Genomic DNA, 15,693 nt, shown 5'->3' with positions numbered 1-15,693 from the left:
GAAAAAAATACTCGCTTCATTTTCCCCTATTTATTACCTACAGTAAATAGGATAGTGACGCTTAAAGAACATTTCAAGAGAATGTTTTGATTTTATTTCCCGAGCAAGACCTCCTGTAAATCACGCGCTCACTTGGTGTATATGTAGCAGCTACCAATATTCATTTGCCTCACAGAGAGTGGGACTGTCAGCTACCTGCTCCTACCTATCTTCAAAACAGCTCCTGTCCAATTGGTCTGTCACAGCCTTCTCCTGGTACTTGCTCACTTTGGAGCAGCTTTCCAGGCATGTTCTGCCCCACAGACTTGCCCAGCCTACAGAGATCGTACCTCTACCTTCTTTTATTAATGGTCACTTTATGCTCAGCTTCTCCCCCAATATAAATACAGGAAATCCAGACAGACTTGCTGGAGTCCACAGTACAGAACTGTTACAAGAGATGAATCAAGCCATAAGCACCCAGATAGTGTGCGTGATATGTTTCTTCTGCAGCTCAGTTTAGGATGGATTAAACACTCAGAGGTTTGATTTTTCCAATTACTACGATCAGTTATGGTTGGGATTTTCTAATATAGGCAGCTGTTCCTTCAAAGTCGAGGGAGACTACTAGTGACTGCTTCTAAAAATCCCACACTTTTTCTGTGTAACCCCATCTGAACCTCTTGGTGGTGGAAAAAGGCCTAGAAATATAATTTCATTCTTTTTTCATAGTGTTCCTGAACTTCCTGACATTTGCGAGTATGGAGATAGATAGATAGATAGATAGATAGATAGATACACACACATGACCTACCTTCTCACTAGCATGTGGTCCTCCTTCTGTCAGGGAATTAAAGAGCAGAGGTTTGCTATAAAGCAAAACTTCTCAACCAGTAAAAAAAAAAGCTTTCCTCTATCACAAGAGTTATTTCCACATCCTCATACATTCCCTCCTGCCAGAAAAAAAAAAGGGGGGGGGAGAGGGGGGAAGAGATTTTGGCCGTGTTAAAAAAAAAACACCACATACGCCAGTTTTAATTCTCAGCCACCTCGCTGCTATGGAACAGTCACAGCCCAGAAGTGTTTCCCATTGCACGTGACATTTGTCTATGTTCCATTTCCCTACAAACACCATGAGCTAAAGAAAAGTCTCAACTGGAAACTAACTGGAATTTTTTTCGTGTCAGACGCCCAGACTTGCCATGCCACAGAAGTGTTAAGTAAATGATCCTGCTTTTCAGTGTATTAGCATCCCCATTCCCTAGCAAGGAACCTCAGCGTGCAAGATCAGTTTTCATATAGCCACGCAAACAGTTATAAGGTTCATTCTGCAGCTAAGAATACAGGCTGGGATTAGATCAACACATTTTGCTCTTAAGTAGGCAAGAAGCCATTTCCAGTTCTGGCGGAGGAGTGAGGAAAATTCCTTGCCCTGAATGCAAAGTTGGAAGTGCTGCAACCACTCAGACAGCTCACCTTGCTTTGTCAGTGAACTGTTAAACGTTCTGTCGAGCTTCGCTCTTGGAAGAGTTGTCATTCACTTAACTTCTGTATCAAATGCAAGATCAGGCTTGGGCAAGCTATAAGGGAATTATCTTTATAAAGTCAGTATTGATAATTATTTCAGTGTTGAACAGATTGATAAGCTGCGTATTGTAGTAACGTGTCATCAAAATGCTGCGATATTCATCTGGAATAAATTATTTGTGTTAGTAAGTCAATAATACTTCAGCACAGACAGCACACTCGCTACTTTATAATGAACAAAACATAAACAATCCCGATTCTGCCAATTTTTATAGGTCTGCTGGAACAAATGGGTAAACACATATGAAAGTAGGGCTCTGAAAGCCAGAACTGGAAAAAAACGATACCTTTTTCCTGAAGAATGAGAAATTAGTTTTACTGTTTTCTCAATTGCATTCACTTGATTCTCTTAATTTCCGATCAAAGACTGGAAGTGACACTGCAGTAGGGGACTGTCTGAAGGCTTGACAGAATGAAGTGTGACATGAATTTCAGAGGGATTTCGATGGGAAGGGGAGGACAGTTTAGCCTCAATTACCTTTTCCTAGTCTCGCACTTCCCTGCATCATCAGCCAGCAACAGGTTCACTGTATTCACAAGACCAGCATTTAGCAAGCCAGTTGATTTGTGGAATACTTGGGAAATTTACTTCTACAAAAGTTACTTGTGCAGCCTCAAACAGTTCAAAACAGCGTGAGCTGATTTAGCGAGTTGACCATTCAGCCAGGACTTGCTCTGGGGCCTTGTCCTGTCTTTCTGAACTCAGAGAACTTACTGATAAGGGGTTCCAGTCCACATGTGCCTGGAAGCAACGGTTTGAGCTCCAGCTACTCAAAAGAAAAGAGAGATGACGCCCATGTACTTGGCCCTGAACATTTTTCAAATTACAGAAGAGTGAGGTTCTGAAACTTCACTCCAACTTCAGTTGGAGTACGGGTGAAGGTAGGCAAGTGCAAACAATATTTCCACATTTTTAAATCACTTTAATGATTTTCTAAAGAGGCTGTCTGCAACGGCAGGGTACTGGACTTACACGACTAGAATTTTGGCAGAGACTTCATGCATTAAGCTCCTGTGCCTAAATGTGTCCCAGCTCTGAGGAGGCTGTGATGACAAGACGGAGGTGGGCACCGACAGCTCTGCTGCTTCCTTCCTGCTGGCCACGCTGCCTGGCACTGCTGAGGTTTACAGCAGAAACCTGCTGACGGGATAAGAATTGTCGCTACAACAGGAATGGCTTTCCATAGGTGGAAAAGATACTTGTATTATTACTCCTTAATTATAAATACCACTTCCATCAAGTTATATCACAAATAGGCAGATATATAGGTTTCTGTGTAACAAACAAGGAAGGAAAAGATGGGACATACTATAGGGCAGGAGAAAAAAAAGTATCCTCGTGCCTCTTACAAGATGCTTTTGTTATGCTGAAAAGAAAATCACAGAATCCCAGAACGGTTTGGGTTGGAAGGGACCTTTAGAGCCCATCCAGTCCAACCCCCCTGCAGGGAGCAGGGACGTCTTCAGCTAGACCAGGTCGCTCAGAGCCCCGTCCAGCCTGGCCTTGAGTGTCTAGGGATGGAGCCTCCACAGCCTCTGGGCAACCTGGGCCAGGGTTTCACCGCCCTCACTGTAAAAAATTTCTTCCGCCTACCCAGTCTAAATCTCCCCTCCTTTAGTTTAAAGCCATCACCCCTTGTCCTGTCACAGCAGCCCTTGCTAAAGAGGTTGTCCCCATCCTTCCTCTAGTCCCCCTTTAAGCACTGGAAGGCCACAATAAGGTCTCCCCACAGCCTTCCCTTCCCCAGGCTGAACAACCCCAGCTCCCCCAGCCCGGCCTCGCAGCAGAGGGGCTCCAGCCCTCGGAGCATTTCTGTGCCCCCTCTGGCCCCGCTCCAGCAGCCCCGTGTCTGTCCCGCGCTGAGGAGCCCAGGGCTGGAGGCGGCGCTGCAGGGGGGTCTCACAGAGCGGGGCAGAGGGGCAGAGCCCCCTCCCTCGCCCTGCTGCCCGCGCTGCCGGGGATGCAGCCCGGGGCATGGCTGGCTTCTGGCTGCGAGCGCACATCGCCGGCTCGTGTCCAGCCTTTCCTCCCCCAGTGCCCCCAAGTCCCTCTCCGCAGGGCTGCTCTCAGCCCCTCCCTCGCCCGGCCTGTACGGATACCGGGGGTTGGGCCCGGCCCAGGTGCAGGACCTTGCACTTGGCCTTGTTGAGCCTTGGCAGGTTCTCCCAGGCCCACGCCTCCAGCCTGTTCAGGTCTCTCTGGATGACATCCCATCCTTCTGGCATGTCAACTGCCCCACTCAGCTTGGTGTCATCTGCAAACCTGCTGAGGGTGCACTTGATCCCACTGTTTATGTCACTAATGAAGATATTAAACAGTACTGGTCCCAGTACGGACCCTTGAGGGACACAACTCGTCACCAGTCTCCATCTGGACGTTGAGCCATTGACCACTACCCTCTGGATGCAACCATCCAACCAATTCCTTATCCACTGAACAGCCCACCTACCAAATCCGGATCTCCCCAGTTTAGAGAAGCTTGGTCCCTTTTTCAGTCAGCTGCCCCTCAGCTACATAGCAACTCTGCTAACAGTCCTCCTTCCTTGACCACTACGTGCTATCTGCGAATCAAAATTTAATCAGATAAATATACCCTGACTCAAACTGCCGATCATTTCGTGCCTGAAGGTCATTTTCACATTGAACAGTTGAATTGAACATTTCACATTGAACACAATCTCAGCACATTTTGAAAGCTCGTTCTCTAAAAGCAGCTGACTCCCGTCACAGGAGAAGGCTGCTCCGTTCATATAGTTTAAACCAAATCAGGACTGAAGAGATGTATTAATTATTAATAACACTAAATTAACTGGCAATCGGTGAACTATAAATTCAGGATCAATACAAGTAACACAACAGACAAACCACAGTACTAAACACTTAGGAAACGTTAATAAACCTACAAATTTTCAAACGCCCTTTTCTAGCTAGTATCAAAAAGCCCCAGTCGCCCGCGGCACACCACGCACACACCCCCGTGGAGTTACGTGCACAGAGGGCCCCCAGCAGCCGGCCCGGGCTACCAGCACACTCCCCGCTTGCGCAGCTCTCTGCTGGGGACGCGGGGCCTCGAGCGCGGCGCCGCCCGCCACCCGCTAACGCCCGCAGCGCCGGCCCCGGCACGCGCCGACGGCAGGGCCGTCGTGCCAGCGGGCGGCTCTGCAGCTTCGCCTCACGCCGGGCGCGGCCGCGTGCCGAAGGCGGGCTCTGCGAGCACCCCCCGCCTGCGCCGCGGGCCCTGCTCCGAGCTTCGTCCTGCCGTAGCGGAATGCCACAGCTCAGTTTTGATCCCACTCTTGGCTTCCTGGCTGTTTATTTAAACAGAGGAAACAGTGTTTCAGACTTCCAAGTTCTTTGCTTATGTTTTCCTACTGATTTCAATACTGTGTTTTAAAGGCTGCAATTAGTATATTCTTTAACTCGTAGATTCATTGTATTTTAATAATCTTAAAACTACAAATTCAGCAGTAATTTTTTCCTAATTTCTTTCTAGTCATTATTAGTTTTCTGATAACTTTATTCTAAATGTAACATTCCAGATTACAAATTAAACCCCTTTGAAGGTTTGAGTTTGCCTCGTGCCCATTTCTGATACTATTTACTAACATACTACCCAAAAATAGAAGCTTTCACCTTGATCAGATATAGTCCTCTACTTTCCAAGCTAATAGTGTTCATTGCCGCAGGAAAACAGCGCTCGATACTAGAAGCCTATCTACAAAATAATTCTGGAGTAAAAAATTACGTACTGTCATAAGCAACTGTAGAAAACCTGTAAGAGTATTTAAAAGGAGAAATTACAAAATACCTTCAAAAGATTATAAGATACATAGATTGAGATGCGTAAATAACAATGCCTTTGAACCCGCCCAGAAAACAGACACAGCCTGTGCTGCTCACTGAGGCCGCGGCACGTACTCGATTATCTTCATTTCCGTGACACCCCACTTCCCTGGCCCTGACCGAAGTCCCCGCCAGCAGCCCCCGAGCTGTCACCGCAGCGTTAAGCCCCTTCTACCTGACCGAAGCAGGCTTGCACAATACATCCCTTGCCAGCGACACAGCCTAGCAAATCCAGCCTTGATGCGACCTTCTCTTTTGAACTGCATAAATACACTCTCAACACCAGACGCAGCTTGTTTTCCACATTTCCCAGACAGACAGTTATACCGTATAGCACAGCCATGTATCACGGAGAAGCACTTGTTTTTAAATTAAAGAAATAAATGAAACGTGTCACTTCTTTTTACATTCTTCTGGAACGTCTTTTCTTCAAAAACATGCTCTTTCATCTGATCACCTACACACCGCGGTGTGGTATTAAGCCTCTTGGTAAACACAAATCCCACCAGGGGCTTGCTGCTAATAGGGGTGTTATTAATGTCCCCTAAAATATAGATTTGTGGATTGTTAGGAAGCTCGGCATCCAAGATCATATCGACTCTCCTTATTTCCTCCCAGACAGTCTAATATGAGACAGCCTAATGGATTAGAAGCCAACCGATACAGCCAAGGTTGCTGAATAAATCTCATTTTCACTTTCTTGCCCTCAGAGAGGCCCCTAGCACTGGCACAGCTACAGGCGGGTAACCACAGGGCGGGCAGACAGACAGACGCAGGCATTTGGGTACAGCTCTGCGCTTTGTGTACAAGCTCGATGTCTCCTGTCTGCCCTTAACCCCCTTGCTACCCTGGTCAATGGAAGACTGAAACATCCATCAATCCTAGCCTTGCATTGGGCTGTCTGAAGGCAAAGGCGAGGGGAGTTTATGTCTTCTTTTCATTTATTATTAAAGGTTATTCACTTCGGCTCAGAATATATTTTACTAGGTTGCATTTTGCTTTATGCCCAGAAAATGTGATTGCGCTTTAAAAATATATAAAAACAAAAATATACACAAATAAATTTTTGTTTGTATATTTTTACAGATTTATATTACTGCTTGATAAGGAAAGGTTCGTAGAGCAAAGATGACAATCCATCTTCAGTGTAAGCCTGAATCCCCTGGAGCCACCGTTTAGAGCAACTGGTCTTGTGCTCTGGCTGATGTCAAGGAGAGTTGTGTGATTATTTGCATTAATGCATTTGTTTTTCTAATTTCAGCATGTGGCAAATTGATGAAAATTACAGGCCCCATTACAGTCAAGATATCCGGAACCCGATTTGGAGCCTGGATGACAGACCCATTAGCGTCAGAGAAAAATAACCGAGTATGTTAAGGCGCTGAGTATCTCTGTGTCCTTCTGGCGTTTTACTTGCTTTATTTTAATCTTTAAAAAGATATTTTCCCCCTAGGAGGTTACACTGACAAGCATGTTACATCTGCTTCGTCATTTTCACTGTTAAATATCTTCAGAGAAAAAGCATCAGCGTTTGTGGAAAAACATCCGCAGACAAAAGTTAGCCGAGTGCCACTGCGCCGTTTCCTTCAACTGGGTCAGGGATGGCAAACGCCTGCCTGAATCAGCTACGCAGCTATTTTCTTTCTATCACATTTAATTGAGCTTGGGCCTTCAAGAAACCAAGTAATATAACGCGAACATCAACGCTTTTACCCAAGGGCGTATCGCAGTAACAGTCAAAATTTGCAGGCTTAGGCCCCGTGTAAGCTGCGTTCAGACCTTTAACCTCCTCAGATCCAAGTCATGTTATTGTTTGGATCTGCAATAGGACCCCAAATAGGCCACAGCTTTGAGGAGGTGCTCCCTCCATTAAAGGGCTTTTGAAGCCCAGGTATCGTTTGTACGAGACCCCGAAGGTTCAGTTTTTGAACGCAGAGAAAAGCAAAGGCAACGCACAAGCGGCACCAGGTCAAGGCGTGCGGGCAGCTCGCCCCTGCCTGCGCCGTGCGCGCGGGTTTACCACCGACCCCAGGAATCGCAATTGCCTTCAGGAGAGCAGCAAGCTCTGCTCAGCCCCAGCTTGTCCTGAGGAAGTTTCCAGTGCCAGCGGCTGCTCCAGAACCATCCCCATGGGCCCTTGCCTCCGCCAGCCCCTGCGCCCCACTGTGCCCCCCGCCCTGCACACCCTACACCCCTGCAACCCCCTCCCCCTTCCCCCCACCGCCCCCCTCTGAAAGCAACGCAGAGACCACCCGTGTGCACGCAAATTCGAACAAACCACGCCCCCGCGGTGTCTCAGTAGGAAGAGGGGGAGCTGAACTGGCGTTTATACAGATGTTTTGTTAATGCCAGTTTTGAAATCGGCACAAAAAGTATCTCCAGAAATTCTTCTGTTCTTTTGCTAGCCAGGATTTGATTTGTCCTCTAACAAACGAAAAGGAGAAAAGGCGAAATGCGTGAAGGGGGAAACTGGGGAATGGAAGTTGGCTACAGAACATTTTTAAAAAGTATTGATTTTGTTTTAAGGGAAAAAATGGTTCCTAAACTTTACTGGTTTATTTGCTATTACATTTGGTTTCTTTACTAACAATACACTATTTTTCACTGATGAGAGGTTCAGCTGAAGAAAATTCAACCAAATCTATTTGGAAGCATAAATCCAAGCTTAGCTCACATGCCATTTCCCATCTCTGTGATTATTAGTCTCTGGGAAGTCTTTAAGCAAGCCCCGAACAGCAGAGACCCAAACCCTGAATAATCCAAAATTAAATTTCTCTGAAAACGTGGGCGCTGTAGTTAGTAACAGTCTTCTTGAGAGTTTGCCTGTGTAGGTAAGCTTTGATTCAGAAATTCAAGGGTTCTTCATGCTTTTGTAATAGCAATGTGGAGAACGTCGTACTCCGGCAGCCTGCCGCACGCCTAAAAACTTTTTTCCTTCTTTTTCGGCAATGCATCCATCACGCCGCATCATGCTCATGTACCACAGACTGCGTTCCAGGTGTTTAATCCCCGTCTTTGTTTTCTTTCCAGGTCTGGTACATGGATAGTTACACTAACAATAAAATTGTCCGTGAATACAAATCAATTGCAGACTTTGTCAGCGGGGCTGAATCAAGGACATACAACCTTCCCTTCAAATGGGCAGGAACCAACCACGTGGTCTACAACGGCTCCCTCTATTTCAACAAGTATCAGAGCAACATCATCATCAAATACAGCTTTGACACTGGGCGGGTGCTTGCGCAGCGCAGCCTTGAGTATGCTGGCTTTCACAACGTCTACCCTTACACCTGGGGTGGCTTTTCTGATATCGACCTGATGGCAGATGAAATCGGGCTTTGGGCTGTCTACGCCACCAACCAGAACGCAGGCAACATTGTCATCAGCCAGCTAAACCAGGATACGCTGGAGGTGCTGAAGAGCTGGAGCACAGGCTACCCAAAGAGAAGTGCCGGAGAGTCCTTCATGATCTGTGGCACCTTGTACGTTACTAACTCTCACTTAACGGGAGCCAAGGTCTACTATTCTTATTCCACAAAAACCTCCACTTACGAGTATACAGACATTCCTTTCCATAATCAGTATTTTCATATATCCATGCTTGACTACAACGCAAGAGATCGAGCTCTCTATGCCTGGAATAACGGACATCAAGTCCTCTTTAACGTCACCCTCTTCCACGTCATTAAAACCGAAGATGACACATAATTTTCTTGCCCTTCCCTTTCCCTCACCTCCCTCCCTCAACGCAGTGTCATTTGTGATAAACTCTAAAGCATCCACCTCCCTCAGTTCCTTTTAATTTACGTTTCTTTTTTCATTAAGGAAAAGCAAAATTTTCTACCATATAACTCATTTCAAATACGGCCGAGCCTGTCAAAAATGACCTGTTGGAAATAAAAGCATCTTAACTCATGATTCTACAAGGTCTTGACAGACCTTGTCTTGAAAAGCACTAAAGAGGATTTAAGTGGCTAAAGACAGTTTTAAAAAGATTATGATCTGCCTTATTTTAGAGTCAGAGACTAATGGTGGCTTAAGTGCATGAATGTCTCTTTTTACCTCATTTTTGTTTTTAATCTATTGCTCAACTTCAGGAGATATTCTGGTAGCGTCAGACACATATTGCACATTGTATTTTTTTATTTATTCCAAAAGAAAGATTTAGGAATTTAATTTACTTGGGCACGGAGGATGATTCGTTTTGCCATCACCCAATTCCAGATGTGGTGCTGTACAGTATGTTTTTAAATCTCTTGCAAACATTTTATCGACAGTATGTATTTCTACCATTGTAACCACCATCGTGCAATTGTACCTCTTCACTTATGTGAAAGTAAACTAAGTACTATTTTTTATAAAATATATTGAAGCTTAATTGCAGTTCTGGCTATGAGTCAATTGAAAGTGGTAAAAATCCAAAGGAAAAGCTGTAATTTCTGAGAAAGACCAAGAGTTTCTCAGGTGCCTGATCCCTATTCTCAGCTTTGCTTGGCAGACCCCTTCTTATTCACCGTCGGTGCTTACTGGCAGATTTGCAGCTTGGAAGCCTCAGGCCCGTCCCAGCTTTACAATTGTTTGCCCTGCCCAATTTATATCTTCTGCTGCTGGCTTCTCTCTCTCAATCCCTTTTTCTCCTACTCTCTTTCCTTCCACCATTTTATTTCCTTTGTTTATGCTCGTTCCCTGACCTGGGCTTTAGGAGAGAGACTCTGAAAGCCGGCTACTGCCCGTGCCTCCGGCCCGCGGGCGTGAGTGCCTCCCGTACTTCTGCTGTTCCGGGGCAGCGAGGAGCCGTGTTAGAAGACAAGTTGATTTCCTTAATCTGCCTGTCGCCTTACTCATCATAGAGGAACGGTCATCTGTTGACAAAGCTCTTCTCTGGGATTGCAGTAGTCAGGGAGGAAATACAAAGGAAAAGGGTCAAAGCCTAAGTGATCAGCGTGGCACCTGGCAGCCCCCGTCTTGCTTGCCCTTGCTCGAAAACAGCCACAACACGGAGGCCAACCTCTTGCGAAGAGGTTTGGGGTTTGCTGCCAGTCGTGTTGTTACTTATGGTCAAAACTGATGCCTTTAGGAAACAAATATTTCTGAAAGCTGTGTGGCTTGCAACACTGTCTCATTGGAAATTTAGGTGGGGGGTGGATAATTTATTGAGAAAATGGAATGAGGTGCTTTTTATCTATTTTGGCATAAATGGCAAGAAACTAGCATTAAGAACTAGTACAAGACTTTGTAAAAAGCTGGGTTATCACATAATGCCAAAAGACAGGTATCTGAAAACTTGTGCAAAAGCTGTGTTCTTCACAAAATCTGTGACTCTCTTTAAACCCTTTTAAGCTGGGCTCATAAAAAGCAAGAACATTTACGAAAATGTTCCTGTTCAAGAAAAACAATTAAATGCGCTGACATTTTGCCAGATCTATTTTGAAGACATTTGATTTCCTGCTTCTTCCAACACAGCAGGTGAGACCACCTTAAGGCTCATGAGTGTTTTCATTATTATAAATAAATGACTAGATACAAGTCTGCTTTACAACATAAGCCCACGTGAAGCTGAACAACAAATTGCCTTATTTTTCATATTGGCTGCAAAACAGAAAACGATTAATTAGGTTTCAAGAACTGATAAAGGGGGAAAAACCCAACAACTTACACTACAACATGACCAGAGAAGAGTTCCTCTCTTGCCTCTACTTCCCCCCTCCTGTGTAGCTGAAATAACAGCTGTTATCCCTCACGGTCGCTTACACGGGATTTGGGGACACCGAGTTCAGCTCAACAGACAAATTAAACCACTTCACTCCTGTAACCAGCTTTCCGGTATTGACAGCAAAGCCCCCTCTGACACGTGGAAGTGTATACAACCACCCATTAAAAAAGGTCTTTCACGCCGTATAGGAATGTTTTATGAAAAAAAGGTATGTTCAGATTTTTATCAGAAGCCCTAAAATAAACCCTAACCTTTCCCCACACGGCGTAACTTCAACAAAACAGAACTTTCTCACAAATACAGCACTCTTAAAAACAATAGTCATTAGATTCAGAAATAAAACTTTTCTACCATATCCTCATAAACTAGACTAACACTCATGACGTGAGGATCACTTAATCTGAAAAAAAATGGTTAGTACTGTATTTCTTCATAAGAATCTCATACTGTGTAATTAGCATGCATACATTAGTACAAGTTGATAACAGCTCTTATAGTAAGATTAATCTCACCTGATTTCCGTGCTGTTTAGTTGGCCATTGAAAGGATAACAGACTCCATTAGTCAAAGGAAAGAAAGAAACACTACTCCAGGGTGCTAGAGATGGGTGGATAAGAGGGGTAGGAAAAGGTACCTTTGAAGGGTGATTTGTCTTACTGATGAAGCTACTGCGCTAAAGCATAGAAGTCATACCTACATAAATCTTGCCCTTCTAAATTAGTAACAATGGGTTGGATTTCAATGCCTTTAAACATGAAATAACAGCTTGCACAGCATTAATACAAAAAAACCACCAAAACAAAAAAAAACCACTGCACAAAACACCACTCTGGTGAGACATCATTAAGTAAATAGCACTGCTTCCCACTAAGGAGCGCTCATTTTTCTGTGAATCAGTGCTGATCACCTGCCTCTTCCAAATCAGAAACTCCAAGGTCATATTCCCGAAAGGCTGAAAACACCATCCCTCAATACAAGCAAATCTGTGTTACAGGCTTTGCCTTCATAATTGAGCAGCACAAGCAGAAAATCATAATACAGCAGCAGCCTACACTCAGCGAGTAAAGTTGTCTTCTTACAGTTGAAGCATAGGCTGTTTGTTATGAGGAGGTACTGATACTATGGGGGTTGGAATCTCTCCTTAAACATGAGAAAATTAATTGTAGGGCCTATTTTAATGCCCTAGCGACCTCCTCCTTCGAGGGATAAACATGTAACAGGACGACGTCATTCCTGCACCCAAAAGAATTCTTAAACGCCAGGCGGCTGTGCCGCCGGCAGAGAGGGGTGCGCGCAACCGCAAACCAGCACAGGAGCACCAGCCCGCCAACGCGCCGGGCCGGCCTCTCCCGAGGGAGCCTAAGGAACGCGAGCGATGCGCGCCGCAAAGCCCGCGGCTTGCTCCCCGGACCGGGCTAACCGCTCCCCGCGGCAAAACGGGTACAACAAACCTCCCCAGAGAAAGCTTCCTGAGCAGTATCATCTGTTATAGTCCCTTCTGGCAGTTTTTTTCCAGCGAGTGGCTATCAAATCTAGCGTTACGCACTGAGGCTGTTCCGCCTGCCCTCACTGTCGCAGCGTGCTAAGCAGAGCGACTCTGCGGAGCCTGCTCGGCGCTGTCGCCACTGCTAGCAAAAGACGGGATTCAATTCGAAAAGTCAAAAGCAAACAGTTGAATGAGACAGAGCGATTCAATGTTTTAATCACAGAGAGCTTATATCTAAGAAGATTCGTTCCCAGACAAGCTCGGGGGCACTAGCTGTCACTCAGCTCGGCAGGCTGGATGCACAGCGAAGGTAGATAGGATCTGTGCTTCAAACCACAGCCTGAATAAACCTGTTACCTGGTTATTTCATAATAAACAATTGCTTAGAAAACACTGCAGTAGAGATGAACAAACCATTCACAGCAAATTATTTATCTGGTGAATTTTATCCTTTCCCAGTTCAAGAATTGCCAGAGAACAGTCTTGATTCGGACTGATTTTTATGCTGGTTAAAACGTTCTTGGAAATCGTTTATAGGAAGACACATGCCCACATAAATCACCCAAGCACTCCCTGCTGTGAATCTTACCCGACGTCCCTGGCCTTCGGGAAGCAATGCTGAGCGTTCGGGCATCTCTTCCACAAGAGGCCGATGGATGAGGGCAGCGGCTGCGGGGCGTCGGGACAGGGCTGTGTCTCGGCCGTTGTGCTGACCAGCTCCCCACTGCACTAGTTCTGAGGAGACCAACTCCCGCTCCGCCACGTCCTCCAACAACTGCATCCCACCAGAAACTCACACTCAAAAGGACTCAGGCTTGCAAAGACTAACGTCCACAGAGCATAGAGTCAAGTCCTGAAACTCGCCTCCCCACCATGAATAGAGACCGTCTTACTGCCAAAAGAAAAGGCAAAGCCCATTTTCTAAGCTGAGCTTTTCTCAGTAATTCTCCTCCCACACACGGCCATACACATGCACATCAATATGCAAGCAAATATATTAACTAGAAACTCATCCTAGAATTACAGAATAATAAGGTTACTTCTCCCACAGAAAACAGGCCATTTAGGTTATGCAAAGATCATTATTACTGGGGTTTCTGCATTCACTTACTGGGAAACTGAGGAGACGCAGAGTTACCCAGCCCCAAGATGTGGAGACTATGTAAAAAGGAATGTTTTGTGCGGCATGGCTTTGGCTGGGCTCTGGCAAACAGCCCTACTACGCTGATGGGGTAGCTACGACCACAGATTCACAGAACTGAGACGTGCAGGGGTTTTCTCCAAACTGCGAACAGGCCACCCACCTGATTATTCTGGTATTGTGATGAATTACCACTCTCAATCTGTGAACTCCTGTAGACTTCCAGTTGCTGTCAATCAGTGCATTTAGTAAGCGTTTCAAGACAACTTCTAGCCTTCCACGCCTCTCTCTCCTTCCTCAGAGGCCTCTCCCGTAAGCAGCACACACTGTCGGACAAGCCGCAAGGGCGACGGTCGCAAGGGCCTCGCTCGGGTCAGCAGGGATTATTCATAAATGTAGAGACTGGCCCCAGATAGCGAAGCTCGGTACTTCCCCTGACACCACCACGTGGAGGAAACCCCCAGCCTTAAAAACACAAATCATGTTTATTGATTTTATAGCACCAGGAGTTGCACAAGCTTCTCATTAAAGTGTTCAGCCTCTTAAAGGCCAAGGATATTTGCCTCTATCTCTGAAACAGAGGCAGGGAAGAAAATTCCTGTTTTCTTCAGAGTCAGAAATTTCTGCTGGACTTACACACAGCTTGCCAGCTGAGCAGCAGCGCCTCTAGGATGTGCTCGTATCTACTGCTTCAGAACACTCAATTAAAATAATTACGTTGCAGAAACATTTCAGCAGTCCAAGTGAAACAAAGCTTCTTCAGCATTTTGCTTCACAAATGGCAGAGTTTTAAACACAGCCCACGATAAACGCAGGTAATATTTCGATCAGCTGCATTCTGCCCCCGCCTCTGAGTCCCCTGTACAAAAGGCCCATTTTCCCTGAAAACTGCGCAGCTGATACACCGTGGCAGCAAAGAAAAATATATGAAGGCACATGAAAATGACAGCTAACAGGTCAGATTTGGCATCTCAAAGCACAATCCATTTTACTCTGCTTTTTATGCAGAAGCTTGAATTCATATTTACACAGATCTTAAGGTGAACATGAGCAGTACGAATCCAGTGGGTCAGAAATACTCATTTTATTACTTCAGCCTACAGTGACTTAGTGCGATGCTCATATTGCTCCGTGCTGTGGGCTCCGCACCCTGAGCAGATATCCCCGACGTTTGCTGCCGGCAGAAAACGCTGTCGATACCTCCTCAGAGAACCTACATCAAAGACAGCAGCAACTCTCCACAGCCAGTTGCATCTTTCCGAAACTAATGAAATCCCTCTCACCCACATTTTTTCCGAGCTTTACACCAGCTCGGTATGCATCTCGCAGCAGAAGTTATGTTCCGGCCACGGTGCGCCCGAAGGTAAGCCGAAGAGTGGCCTGGCTCCGGCAATCGGAACGTGCCCGCGCTTACAGCGCTCCATTGAGAGCCCGACCGAGCTCGCGGGGCCGCCTCGTTGCTGCAACTGCTCACGTGCAGACGGGTCAAGCATCTTCAAGCATTGCTACACTCCATAGTCCTCCTGACAGGTACAGTTATCTGTAGCTTTATGTGCTTTGGATCATATAGGGTTATTTTTGTTCTTCGTTTAAAAGAACTCACAATACTAAAACTTATAAATTGAGTAAAGTGATTGCTGTATATTTACCCTATACTAGGTTCAATTCCCTGTCCCTTTTTTTTTAACATAAATGGTTTGGAGCCCTTTAGGATGAAAACATTTACTGTTAATACTAGACACCGAAGCATCAACGAAGCCACTAACTTCAGACTTCTGTAGGGAGTACTTTGCCAGTATTCTCTACTCCTGCCTGGCCCCTGTGGAGACAGCAGCTTATTTGAAGTTTCGAGTGAGAGCTGCTATCGCAGCCAGGGCAGGAGGAGGTGGAGGAGAGAGAGACCCGGATCCAGAGCAGGGTCCTGGGCAGCTATGCGCAGCCCG

The 15,693-nt window shown here is 45.8% G+C and overlaps 1 protein-coding gene and 1 long non-coding RNA gene across 3 annotated transcripts in view; one reads left to right on the top strand and one right to left on the bottom strand.

Moving 5' to 3' along the window:
- Positions 1-9,793, top strand: part of OLFM3 (olfactomedin 3) — a 65,867-nt gene extending 56,074 nt beyond the window's left edge. Inside the window, exons 5-6 of the mRNA XM_064455616.1 lie at positions 6,672-6,778; positions 8,441-9,793. Coding sequence (XP_064311686.1) covers positions 6,672-6,778; positions 8,441-9,118 — 785 coding nt within the window. The 3' untranslated portion in view covers positions 9,119-9,793. The remainder of the gene's footprint in view (positions 1-6,671; positions 6,779-8,440) is intronic.
- Positions 1-15,693, bottom strand: part of LOC135313986 (uncharacterized) — a 443,735-nt gene that overhangs the window by 295,185 nt on the left and 132,857 nt on the right. Inside the window, exon 1 of one of the 2 annotated variants that reach the window (XR_010373509.1) lies at positions 13,914-14,173. The exons of the other annotated variant lie outside the window; for it this stretch is intronic. This is a non-coding gene — a long non-coding RNA (uncharacterized LOC135313986). Of the gene's footprint in view, positions 1-13,913; positions 14,174-15,693 lie in introns of those variants that run through there. 2 annotated transcript variants of the gene reach the window in all.

This window comes from Phalacrocorax carbo, chromosome 6 (genome assembly GCF_963921805.1).
Source record: "Phalacrocorax carbo chromosome 6, bPhaCar2.1, whole genome shotgun sequence".
NCBI classification, from domain to species: Eukaryota; Metazoa; Chordata; class Aves; order Suliformes; family Phalacrocoracidae; genus Phalacrocorax; species Phalacrocorax carbo.
The sequence above is the reverse complement of the archived record's forward strand: the minus strand, read 5'-3'. Positions and strand labels throughout refer to the sequence as shown.